At 41.2% G+C, this 13,453-nt stretch overlaps 1 protein-coding gene across 4 annotated transcripts in view; it reads left to right on the forward strand.

The window, feature by feature from the left end:
• Positions 1-1,617: 1,617 nt before the first annotated feature.
• Positions 1,618-13,453, forward strand: part of Zdhhc13 (zDHHC palmitoyltransferase 13) — a 38,580-nt gene continuing 26,744 nt past the window's right edge. For 2 of the 4 annotated variants that reach the window (XM_087576352.1, XM_087576371.1), the window contains exons 1-3: positions 1,628-1,733; positions 8,188-8,328; positions 11,445-11,567. Coding sequence is in view for 1 of the 4 variants with exons in the window: in NM_001395115.1 (NP_001382044.1) it covers positions 1,707-1,733; positions 8,183-8,328; positions 11,445-11,567 (296 nt within the window). In the remaining 3 variants the exon portion in view is untranslated. 4 annotated transcript variants of the gene reach the window in all.

Consider the following 13,453-nt stretch of genomic DNA (forward strand, 5'->3'; position numbering starts at 1 on the left):
CTCTCTCTTCCAAGCATTAAGCAAATGATTGGGGATTCTAGAATCAGTTAAAACCATCCCACGGATTAGATACAATGTATGCAGAACACTGGTAAGAGTTGCTAATGCACGCTAAGCAACCAAGGAACAGACATCAGATTAAGTAATGATCAGGGAGTGACCACATTACAAGGTTCTCTCCTCTGTGAAACCCTCGCCAGGCTTCATCCTATGATATCCAAATCACCTGCCTTTTCCTCTTGCTCTGGAGGAAGTCACTTGCCCATCCTATTTGTCATTCAGTTTGCTCTGCATAGCATCATAAAAGTCGATGACACATTCGTATATCCACCCATCGACTCACTGTAATTACAGTGGACAGTTTCTAGGTCTCAGTGCTGTTCTGGGTACTGGGAGTTCCTACACAAGTACAATGTGTTTTCCATCCTCAGAGGGTGTATGCTTTGTGGGTAACCTATGGTGTACCCAATAAGTAGGGCCACTGACAATAATAATACACTTATACTTTGACTGTTTCAGGGTAATATTTTTTTCATGGGTTTACCCAGCACTTTATTTCCAGACACTTATTTCATGGTTTATAGGATATAGAGGCACAATATTAATTCTATTCTGAATGACCTTCTAAAGATCTAACCAAGCTGGGTTCAGTAACAGACACATCAAGGAATTATCACAAAGAACTGGGCTGCGTGCAGGCCCAGGAAAGAACCACTGTTTTCTGGATGGTGAGGTAGGAGAGAGCTCCCCACTAGTAAGAACCAAGAGTATTATTGCTTCATAGTCCACCAATCTGTGCAAGACTTAAATGCCAGTTCCTCCATGCATTCCACTGACAGGGACAGGTGAGGCTTGTCCAGTTTATCTCTACCTTCCCTGTGGAACTCTTATATTTTCTGCTTTCTTTTTTCTTAAAACTTATTTGGTCTCATTTTATTTAATTTATTTGTGTGTGGGGGTGGGAGGGTGGGGTGAGCGAGCTTCTCTCTGTGTGTGTAAGGATCAGTGGAAAACATTGAGACTTTTCCTTCCCCCACCATGATCCTGGAGAACAAACTCAGGTCAAAACAAAAAAAGGCAAGTGCCTTTACCGCAGCTTATATCTTCTGCTTTCTTTGAGGAACTAGGCCCTGAGGATAGAAGTGCCTTGCTAAAGAGCACATGACTGAAGAGCAGCGGACATTTTAACAGCTAATATCTGTAAGATAGTACGTGAGACAGGATGCTCTTCTCCGGCCAAAACCCCTACTGTGGAACTGTGCAGACTTTTCCTCAATTAATTTTTCAAACGCTTACATGAAGTTGTTCTTGACTCCATTTCACAGTTGAGAAGACTGAGGTGAGGGAGAGATTTTCACAAGGATATCTAGCTTTGGGGTAACCCACTCCAGGACGTTGGAATAACAGCCTGAACATGCATCTGAGTGGGAACCTGAAGTGGTGCCAAGGGTGGGGCGAATGAAAGAACATGGAGGGGTGGGACAGAGGGCGGGGATGACCGGCAGTTCTCTAGAGGTGAGAAAGTCCCGCCCCCAGGAGAGAGAGGTTCGGGATTGGCTTCTCGTGGCGGATTGGCAGCTCTAGGATGCGCGCAGTGAGGAGGGCGGGGCGCGAGCCGGAAGTGGGCGAGAGGCGGCTGAGGCGTGCTCCGAGAGCGGCGGCCGCCACTTTGCGCAGGAGCTGCGGCCGGGCGGGTACGGGGTGTGATGGAAGGCCCGGGCCTGGGCTCGCAGGTGAGCGCGGCTGGAGGTGGGCGGCGGTGGGGACGCAAGTCCCGGTCAGGTGAGGCGATTCCGTGAGGACGGCGGGGCCTGGGCCTTGGCCACACTAGGAAAGATGCTGGCTGTCCTTTTGAGGTAGCCGCAAAGCGAGGCCGGGTACTCCTGCCGCCTCCATTGGGCGGCAGGGTGTCGCGCACCGGCGCCTTAGACGCCTAGGACCTGTAAGGTGTCAGGTGACACACCTCGGGTAGTACAGCCAGCCTTGGACCTTAGTCTGGAGTCTGAGAGATTCTGTTGAGAAATTTCCAGCCCTAGCGCCTAGGCTGCCGCCTTCTCTCCACCTTGTGCTGTCTTAGCTCCTGTTCCCATCCACATCCTTCCTAGTCCTTGAAAGCATCGAGCCTGTGGAGGCAGGAGGAAGGGAGCACTATGGTACCATCTGCAAAATCCCAAAGGATTCTATTCTGAGAAGCGCTAGATTAGTCCCAGAGGACAGAGGAGGCCAAAGGGGAAGCTATAAAAACCGAGAATTAAGAATTTGTTCCTTTCGAGTGTGACCTCTAAAGACTAATAACTGGCATTGAACAGATTCCCACATAATATTTCCGGGCTTCTTCTATCCTAGCAAATGGTTAGCATGTGCCACACGCTTTTATGCCCACCTTTTTATCCCAGCATCAAAGTCCTTAAGCAAAAGAAACCCCCATTTACAGGTGAGAAAACTGTAGCAGTCTCTAATTCAAGCTGAGCTGGAAGTAGATTTTTTTTTTTCCTCAAGCAGTTTGAGGTAGTCACCTTAGGTTTTGGACCTTTAAAGAAAAAATTTTCCCCAATTCCAAGAGTGTTCTTCATATCTCCTTATTTTTCTTCTTCAACCAGTTTGGTGTAGGTTTAAGTGGAAAAATAACATGCTGAGGTGTTTCTGTTAGGAGTTCTTGCATTTTAAAAGAAATAAAAAGAATGTGCATGCGGGGAGCCTGGCTTGCTCTGAAAGAGTGTAGAGTCTTTACGTGAAACAGTGTCTCAGTATTTTTCTCAGGCTCATGACTGCCACTCATTAATAAAAGCCTGTGAGAGCTTAGGTTTACTCTGCTGAAGGGAAAATAACCCTGCTCAAGTTCCATGACATCAGAAGGGAGAGGATGATTTTAGAGGTTGAAGTTGGTGGGGCAAGCTAGACTGTTGTTATGATAAGTGCTACTGCTACTTTCTTGAGTTACAATGTGAAGAGCTTACACTTCCTAGAAATCCCCCAGTCTTGGTCCTTCACTCCTTCTCGAGAGCTAGGTAGGAGTAATTATTTCTAATTTTAAAAGTGAGAACAGACACTCGAGAAAATGTAGTCACATGCTAGAGAGCAACTGAGTGGCACGGCCAAGATTCCATTCATTCATCTAGTAAATGTGTTTTGAATGTCTCCTGGAAGTTGGGCTCTATTCCTCATGAACAAAGCAGACAGAGCATCCCTTTTGTTGAATTTGCTTAGTGCTGATAGTTTTGGGGGTTTTCTTTTGTCAGAATTTTCCTACCCGGCCTGGTTCTTAGTTATGTTTAATACCTCATCTTTTACAGTTCTGTTTGCTCCAGAATCTCCCAGCTACACTGGGCTGCAGGCCTTAATACATACTTGCTCTATGTCTCTCCTATGTATTGATGTGGCTTATCCCTCCATTTCTATAACGTCTTCAGACAAATCTCACCACAGTGTAGCTTTTTGATCCTCTTATACTTAAAATTGCAGGCCTTTTTCATTGTCATCACTAACAGTAACACTCCCTGACCACACTCCCTGACCTCCCTCCTGGTTTCATTTCTCCCCAGCATTTAATATCATGCAATATGCGGTGCTCCTGATGAGGTGCTCTCTCTCTTCTGCTAAGTATTAAGTGTCATGAAGGTAGTGATTTGTATCAGATGCGTTAATCATTCATTATGTTGTGTTGAACATAAAAAAAATGAATCTAACACTAGTGTTCAACCAGCAGTCAATTTAGAAACTTAACTCTGATACTTCTGTTAATATTGTGACAAATATTAGTGGTGTTCTGTCATACCTCCCTACCCCCATTTTATTTGCCAGTCAGCCTTGCCAGAGTTTTGCAGATCATGATTTCTTCTTAGAATCCACCGTAACTTCAGAATGCTTTAAAACTAATGTGATTGCATCATAATTGCCATATAGCTTAAAGATGCTCTGTCGGGCCTGCTCAAAAGCATGATGGCATGGAAAACAGCCACTGTTAACTCATGGATCTGTGCACCAGAAATTTGAATATACTGGTTCAGGTTGCTTTGTCACCCCGCTCCTTTGTGTCTGGAGCCTCAGCAGGAAAGACTCATAAGCCAGATGAGATGGCTAGCTAGAGCTGGGATAATCTAGGAGTGTTTTTACTGGCAAATCTAGCGTTTGATGCTGACTCTCACACAGGTGCCTGGTCTAATGCACAGCGTGGTAGCTGGATGCTAAAAGAAGTGTGTCTTAAGAGAAAAGAAGAGAAAGCTTCTTCCAGTTTCTAAAGCCTAGGCTTGCGGACTGGCACAGCAGCGTTTCTATGCTATTTAATCAGTGAAGCAGTTCACAGAGCGTAGAGTAAAGAGAAAGTGACATAGACCTTCACCTCTTCATGTTGAAAATAAGAAAAACTGGGGACTCATATTATGAAAACTGCCACTGGTGCACCCTTATACCTCATACATAATTTTCAGTTTGGGCCCTTTTCTTCCCTATGGAGAAGTATTTAACTATATATGTCTTTCTTGTTATTCCTTTTTTTTTTTTTCTCCTTCTCCCCAATACCCCACGTATCTTATAAAAACAAAGAAACAAAACATGGTACCCTGGTCCTTTGAATCATTTGTGAACTGGAATCTTAGGTGGACCAGAGAAAATCAAATGGATCAGAATCATAGACTATGTAGAGCCAGCTGTCTTGCATTTGAATAGATTATAATTACTGTGATACAGAAAGAATCCTAAAAGGTTCTTACTTTCCTTGCAATGTAGCTAAGTACCTGTTGGTTTTGGCTATGTATGCCTCTGTGTTTGCTTATTTAGCAGATAGATCCAAGCAAACCTATCCAAAAGAGCATTATGGTTCTCGTTCCGGGTGAGATGAGGGGATGAAAGCACACCTCTCTCCCACTGAACGTAGGTATGAATCCGGCAGACTTTAAAACATCTCCTGAAGGACCCCGGAAAAGTAAATGGTAAATCATATTAAAGATGACGGCAACCAAAGTCCATGAATGTACTTTACCTTTGTCGCCTCTGGTTTGCCCCTGTTACAGACTTGAGCCCTGGAAGGGGACGTTGCTGTAGCAGAGCTCCATGAGCAGTGTCGTTAGTTCACTCAAGAAGCAAGAAAGGGATCTTTTGGCAGCATGAATGCTAGGACTTTCCTCAGTAGCCAGAATAATTGAGATTTCAAGGGTAATTTCTGGAATTGAGCACAAAACCAAAATCCATATGTGAAATAATAAGTTGATAAACTGGACAACAAAATTTAAAACTTAGCCAATGAACAATTCTTTTAAGAAGCTATAGCCCAGGAGAAAACATTTTGAAAGTCACATATTTCTTGTACTAATCTAGATTGTTTAATATCAAGAACTCTTAAAACTTACAGTAAGGAAACAAAAGGCACAGATGAAAAACAGAAGGTAGATATGTTAGCCCAGGACTGTTAGACCAGCACTTAGGAAGCCGAAACAGGAAGATCACAAGTTAGAGGCTGAACTATGAGACTCTGAATCAAGAAGAGAGGGTGGCAAAGGCTTGAGCAGAAACTTCATAGAAGATATGCAGAAGACAGATTAGCACATGAAGTAATGCTTACCCCCATTCACCACTATCTATATGTAAATTAAGACCCTTATGAAACATACCGTACATCTGTTGTGCTAACAGTTGACTAAATTGGAAGTGCTCTTTTAAAGTCTCTTTCTGGTTCCCAGATTGGTTTTGGTTGTTTTGGGGTTTTTTTTTTGTTTTGTTTTGTTTTGTTTTTCCTATCCTGTATTATTTTGTGTCCTCTCATGCTACAGTTAATGAAAGAAGTGTTATGATCCCTATAATTATAAACTGATTTTCTGTTTCAGTTCTATCCGTTTTTACTTCATGAATTTAAACCATTGAATTCTGTATACATCCAGTGTTACATCTTCTTATATAACTAGCTCTATAATATCATGACGTCTCTTTTATTCCCCAAAATACTGTTGACACTGCTTTGTCATATCTTCAGATGACCACTACATTCCTCATGTTTGTGTACATCTTTCTGTATGTTTCAATTGAGCTTCCCATAGACAGTCGGCATTTTTCTATCCTTGTAGACTTTACTCTGTATATGCCTATATAGGGTACGTTCTTTTTATATTTTTTAATTTAGGATGTATGCAAATTATGTCTTTCTGTTTTTAGGAAGCATTGCAAAACTTCTAAGTATCCCAAATCTCAAGTGTCAGTCCCCCACCTCAAAAGCACACACTCACTCACCCTTAATTCTTTGCTCAGCTTATTTCTCTTGAAATCTGCTCTCCCCTTGAGCCACCTCAGCCTGTTGCATGGATTATTTCTGGCTTCTCATTTATACAGAGAGGCCCTGAGGCTCTAGCAGCCCTTTTAACATTATAACCCAACTTTGTTACAAAGTAGCCTAAAATAATCAACCATCTCAATGTAGTAAGTAAGTTTGCTGTGTCCTGTTGGTCATATTCAGCCACCTCATAGGTGTCTTCAGGAGCATGAGGCTATGGGCCACAGGTTGGACATATTGAAAGTATTTTCTCAAATTCTGACATTTTGGGGTCTATGGTAAGGTTCACCCATCTCCCTACTTTTTTTTTAATTGGAAAATTTTTTTTACACACTATGTTCTGATCATGATTTTCCTCATCTCAGTCTCTTCCAGGTCCTTCCCGTCTTCCCATGTACTCAAATCCATGCCCTTGCATTCATGCGCACTGTGCTCTTAGGTGGGCATGCTCTCGCTCCTGCTCTCTCTCTTCCTCCCTCCCTCTCCCTCCCTCTCTCTCCCTCCCTCTCCCTCCCTCCCTCCAAAAAAAAAAACTTTCTTAAGTTCTCATTTCTTAGATACTTTGCTTTTATTCACAGTTAAAATAGTTTATTTTGAGTGTTTTGTCCAGTTTTCTAGGTCTTCTTTAAAATAGGACAGTCAATGGTGAGATCTAATCCTTATTGCATTGTACACTAAAGTAGAAGGCCCTACTTTATAAGTAGCTGAGAAAAGAACTTGCACTTAGGAGTATTAAGTGCTGCCTTCTAAGGCAAAATAGAAGTCTCATAAAGCATCAGCAAGCAGAGTTTGATGATACCAACAGTTTGTGAGGATGAGAACCATGAAAGTTCCCAGGCCCTGCTCTGGAAAGCTTAATTGATGTGGCCATTTTAAAATGGGCTTAGCATACCTTAAATGCCAGACAGTTAAGCTCTGGCTACGTATTGTTAAGAATTGTTTATGCATGAATACTCGGAGACATACACAAGCATATGCACAGCAGTACTCTTAGCAGTACTAGCCCCAAGCTAGGAAGATTCAAGTAAGTGGCCACATAAATAAGTTGACAGTGGTATGATAATGCTGGGTCATTTTACATCAACCTGGTCGCTTCTGTACTGGCTGTTGCTGCATGACCAATAATCACACATATAATGGCTTAGAGTGCCTGTTTATTAGCTCCGTGTTTCTGCTTGTCGGAAGTCCAAGCCCATCTTACCTGGATCCTTTGTTCAGGGTCTCACAAGCTGCTGTCAAGGCTGAGCTGTGTTCCCTTATGTAACTTAGAGTTGTTTCTCAAGCCCATGTGGTTAGTAATACAATTCAACTCTGTGCAGAGGTTCGATACACACTTTCATTTTCTTGTTGTCTGTCACCCAGGAGTGCTTTCACTTCTAAAAGCTACCCTCAGTCCTTGCCACCCGGGCTTTTTGCAGTCCTTTTTGTTTCATAGCAGCCTGCTTTTGTAAAACCAATAGGAGCTGCTGCTAAGGCAGTCTTAGTCACCCTGTCATAGCCTACATTATCCCACCACCTTTGTCATATTCCTTGCCCGGAATTTCCATCTTCAAAGGGAAAGGAAATTGCAAGAGTTTGATCATTAGGAAGTGAGAATATGTTTTAGGGTGTGCTCACCACAACTCTGAAAACAAGGTCCTGGTAATGTTCCTTCAGTGCCCGTATCCATGACCTTCTACTACTGCAGCTACCAAGGCACGTTTGTGCCTTTTCCGATGACCTGTTTTATGACACTTATAGTTTGGGTTTTTCTCATTTTAAGCATCTTCTAAGATAAAGTTTTCATTAAGACACTCCAGTAAGAGTTTAAAGCAATTTGATTTGTTGCCATAGGTATTGTTGACAGTATAAAATGCTTCATTCCATGATTGAATTTTGGTATTAATTGTTCTACATGCTTTGTCAATTGCTCTTACTCTTCAGTGCAGGAATCATAGCCATGGATCCCATGTTCCAGGATTTGGTCAACACGGCATCTGTGCACATGAAAACAAAGAACTTGCGAAAGCAAAAGAAATTCTTCCTCTTATAGAGGACTCCAGTAACTGTGACATTGTCAAAGCTACACAGTGAGTCTCCTGGATTCTCTGTTAAGTCCTTAGAGTCTCTTCAGTCATGGTGATGGGTATGCAGTTGGTGGCACTCTGTGGGCACTTTGTTAACTGTACCCTGACAGCTCCTGCACCAGATGGGTTTGCCATTCCAGCATCCAAGTACCTAGTGCAGTGTGCAGTGTGCCTTGGCTGTTCCATTAGACCGTGAGCAGCTTTTCAGCAGAGCTTAACCTTCTTTCTCTTTGTACCCCAGGCCTTTTGCTTAGTTTCTGTCTTTTATTAAGTGCCTCGTAAAATGTTTACTGGACAAATGAATGATTTGGAACAAGATTAAAACCAGACTCTACTGTGAATTTCAAGTATTCTACAACATAATACAGGAGTGGAATGGGAAAGAGCAGCTTATGTTTGGGATATTAATTGCTAATTAGTATATATTTCCTGCATTTCTGTTTGCTGGCCCCAGAGGACAGGTAGTTAGAAGTGTATTCTAACAGATCCGTTCCTTGTGCTGGAAATGGAAATGAATTTTTAAAATGTTCTGCTTACAGTGACCATCATGTGGATATCCATGTTGCCAGGGATCGCCAGGGCCATCTTCATGGAGTCCTGTTCATTTCAGGGACCAGCTCAACTCTTGCTTTTAAGCATAGTTTGAAATATGTTGTTTATCAGACAGAGTTAGGTAGTAATTTATATTTTAGTAGTCAAGTATAATCATTATAATGTCCATTTAGTGTAAGTCACACTCATCTAATTACTGTAAAGGAAATAGGATTGCCAGTCTATCTTGGTATCATTCCTGTTAAAACCCTGTTTGGCTTTAACACTAACCAACGTTTATGTTCATTATTCATACATTGACAGTTTCCTGAGTGGGTTATTCCAATTACCAGTTTATATAAAGTTAGTTTAAAGACCCCAGGTCTACTGCTTTGGGTGAATACTATTTGATAGTTTGTATTGCTTTGAAGATGAGAGTATTCTTAAGGGGAATGTTGGCTTTAATCAGAATGGGAACACTGAAATGTCTCTGTCACCAGGATGCTAGACATGAGCTGCATTCACAGGGAAGCTCAGTAAGAACCCATCTTTGATGTTCCTTTAGGTCTCGGACCTTCACAGATGATTGTGGAGATATCTTTAGACCAGTGGTCCTCAACTTTCTGATGCTGCAACCCTTTAAATACAGTTCCTCATGTCATAGTGACCCCAGCCCCAAAATTATTTTCATTGCTACTTCATAACTAATTTTGCCACTGTTACAAGTCGTGATATAAGGATCTGTGTTTTCTGATGGTCTTAAGTGACCACTGTGAAAGAATTGTTTAACCTCCAAAGGGGTCTTGACCCACAGGTCGGTGCTTTAGATAGGGGACAGAAACAGAGAGACAAACATTATATTCAACAAATAGTATGTTCTCTTATGTTTCTCAAATAAAAGAAATATTGTTTTCCAGTAAAATGTCCAAAGTGACCTTTAAAAGATGGATAGTCCAGCTATGACGATGTGCCATTATCAGAAGCTTCCGTGTATTGTTTACACATACACATTTTTATCGAGCAAAACATTTGCATTTAATTGTGAAAAAGTGAGATCATTTTGCCAATTGATTTGAGTTTTGACCTCTGAGGGCCAGTTGCAATTTTCAGGTCCTTCTAAATAGAAATAAATTTCAGAGAAACTACTAAAAATATATGTTGTGGTTAGTTTTTATTAAAAAGAAATGTTGCTAATGTATGATGTTTAAAATTATGAAAGCGTTACAAAAATAGCCCAGCAGACTCAATATCGTCTAGACTCACCTTTTCTTTTCCTTTTGTCCATTTTACACTTGCTCTTCTCATCTGTATTCACAGTTATCGCCCCCATGATGGCCTCTGAATTCTGTTCTTACACTGATCTAAGCTGCTTCTTCCATATTGCCACCAACTCAAATTCTCAGCGTTTTTCCTTTTGAAATGACTTTCCCGGTTTCCAACTGAACTGAAGATGAACTCCCAGTCTCACCCACCTTGTGTGGTCTTGCCCCTGCCTCTCCACTGTATTATGCTCACCATTGCTAAGCTGCTTCTGTTTCTTTGAACATCTATGCAGTGTTTCACATCTCAGTTTTGTACGTGCTATTCTTCCTGTCCAGAATGTCCTCCCTTCTTAAATTACAGCTTGTGTGTCATGTTTTAGATGCCCCAAGAAGAACTCTTGTCTGGCTCTACATCCTGGCCATTTCTTGTTGGTTTATCTCATTCCAAGTTTGCTTTTAGGGTTTCACCCACATTGTAAGGCAGTTGCATAGGTGTAGTTTGCGTCATAGATAAGATTGAAGTCAGGAGCCAACACTGTGCTCAGACAAATGAAGTTACTGAAGGAGAGCAGGTGTGAGGACTAAGGCTTAATAAAGTGTCTTCAGCTCCATGTGGGTGAGTCCATCAGTTGGTACACTGAGCTTACTTTTGTTTGGCTTTATGCTATTTCCCTATTATGCGTTAATTAGAGTTAGACCATGTCCAAGAATTCGCCATTGTGAATTCAGCAATCAAGTTTCAACCATTCTTGCATCCAAAATGTTTTCCTCCCCCTTCTCAGAGGAGAAGGGAGAGGTGAGTGGGGGGAGGAGCTGTGTAAGGGAGGAACAGGGAGGGGGGGTGAATATTGGGATGTATATTGAGATGTAAAGTGAATAAATAAATAAATAAATGGAAAGAAAAACAACATAAAAGGCAAAAATTAAAAAAATATTGCACCTGAATTTGTACTGTACATTAATAGAATTTTAAATCTGTCATGATTGCCTATATAATACAGTGTGACAGTTATTTACATGGCATCTGTATTGCATAAGTAACTATAATGACATAAAGTATGTGGAAAGATATGCATATCTACTGTATATGACACCTTATTTTATAAGGGATTTGAACAGATACACAGATGCTGGGATGCTGGGAGGGATCCCAGAACACGGGGCTCCAAGGGTACCAGGAGCAGCTACTTTGTATTTCCATGTTGACTAAAAAGTTGTTTGCATTAAAATTTTAAGATAATAATAAAGTTGGGGTAAAAGGAAGAAATTTTGACATACAGAATTATTGTAATGGTATTAATTGTGCTTTTCTTTTCCTTATTTAAGATACGGAATTTTTGAACGATGTAAAGAGCTGGTAGAAGCAGGATATGATGTCAGACAACCAGACAGAGAAAATGTGTCTCTTCTTCACTGGGCTGCCATTAACAACAGGCTAGAGCTTGTAAAGTAAGATGGGGGTGTGTGTGTGTGTGTGTGTGTGTGTGTGTGTGTGTGTGTGTGTGTGTTTGTGTTTGTGTGAGTTGGGCCACCTATAGTCTTCCTTTGTAAGTGAAAACCAGGAATTTGTCACACATCAGACATCAGTTACCTTAGCATTGGAGAAGGCCAATCATAAATCAGACCCATCATAAAGATAAAAGATAGTTAGGGAAAGGGGATGTGTTTTGAAAAGAATAACATTATTTTCTCAGGATAGAAGTTGCATCTAAGTCTAGAAGAAGCAATGAAATATTTGGGTTATAACCTCAGGAGGGATAGATGTGTAGAGAATTAGACCTTGAAAATAGTTAAATGTGGAATATAGTTTGAAATGAGCGTATAATGGTTTATATAGTTCTTCATACAGAAAGCCCTGCTGCCTACACATTGTTTGGTATAACAGTTTCTAATTTAATTTGTAAAATGCTGGTGGGTAGTGAGGACTTGAGTGTATATCTTTCAAATCAGAGGACTATATGTGTAAAATTCTTGAGGCTTAAAAAAATTAAAATTTACTAGTTTAAAAATATTCTAACACATCATACCAACAGACGAACTTTGGTATGTTCTTCAGATAATGTGATGCATGAAGCACATCTTGGAAGTAAGGAAATAAACTTCTCTAAACTAGAGAAGAAAATTGCTTTCATTACATTACAGGTTTGCTATATACAGTACCTTGTTGTGGTAAGATTACAATGGAACGTTTTCTCTCAGTTCCCATGAGTCGGATCCGCTCACTCTGGCTGCCGCCCTCTCTGCACGGTTTCCTTAGCACACCTGGCATGCATGCACACACTCGTGTACACACACAGAGACATATCTCGTTCTGCAGACCCTTGTGCAGTCTCATTCTGCAGAGGGAACAAAACCAGATCCACACACTCCAACTGCCTCTCAGCCATTTCTTTTTCACACACTTATCCTCTTTAGCCCGGTAAATCCAAGTTCCAGAAACTTGAACTTGTAACTTAGCAATTAGATGTATATGTTAAATTCTCAACCCACAATTCATCCACACAATAAATTCACTGCCAATTAATAAAGATTTAAACTGCCCACCTAGACAAGATAAAATTGACCCAGCCCACCTGGATTTGGATCATCCTGCTCTGTTTTCTTCATCTTGATTTTTTTCTCACTCCTCTTCCTACTCCCTCCTTCCTAGACTTTTCCCTGCCTACCCTTCCTTCTCACCCAATGATAGGCTATGCCTTGTCCTCGACCGACCTTGCTGCATAAGGACATCATCCTACAGTACCTCATACTCTTTGTTCCCAAAATGGAACATTCATAATTTCTAATTTGTCTAAAATGCTTTTAAATAAGAACTTATTCCCACATGCTACTTCTAATTATGAACTGCTAAAAATGACATAATCTCACCATTCTCTTTCTTCTTTAAAGCTATTTAAGAGTGCTTAGTCATTAGAATGTTTAGAAAAGTTATGTGTTGGGCTTGTGGGTGATGGGGGATGCTAATTATAGCAAAAGTAATTATGATTATACTATAAGTGTTTCACCAGAGATTGTCTGATGCTGTCATACATCATTTTGAGACTTCCTTAGATCTGGGCCCTTCAGGAGAATTACTGTAATTTCTGTTTTATAATATTGTGTGAAGAAAAGTTGAACTGGGTTGGTAGAGTACTTGCCTGTCAGACATGGAGCCCTGGGTTGGATCCCAGTGCCACATAAACATGCACACCTGCATTCCCAGCACTGGGGACATGGAGAGAGGAGGATCAGAAGTTAGTTCAAGGTCATCTTTGACTGCCTAGTGAGTTTAACACCAGCCTGGGGTACATGAGACTTTATCTTGGGAGGGAGAGGATAAAAGAAAGCCTTTTTCT

Source organism: Rattus norvegicus, chromosome 1 (assembly GCF_021556685.1).
Source record: "Rattus norvegicus strain SHRSP/BbbUtx chromosome 1, alternate assembly SHRSP_T2T, whole genome shotgun sequence".
Lineage (NCBI taxonomy): Eukaryota > Metazoa > Chordata > Mammalia > Rodentia > Muridae > Rattus > Rattus norvegicus.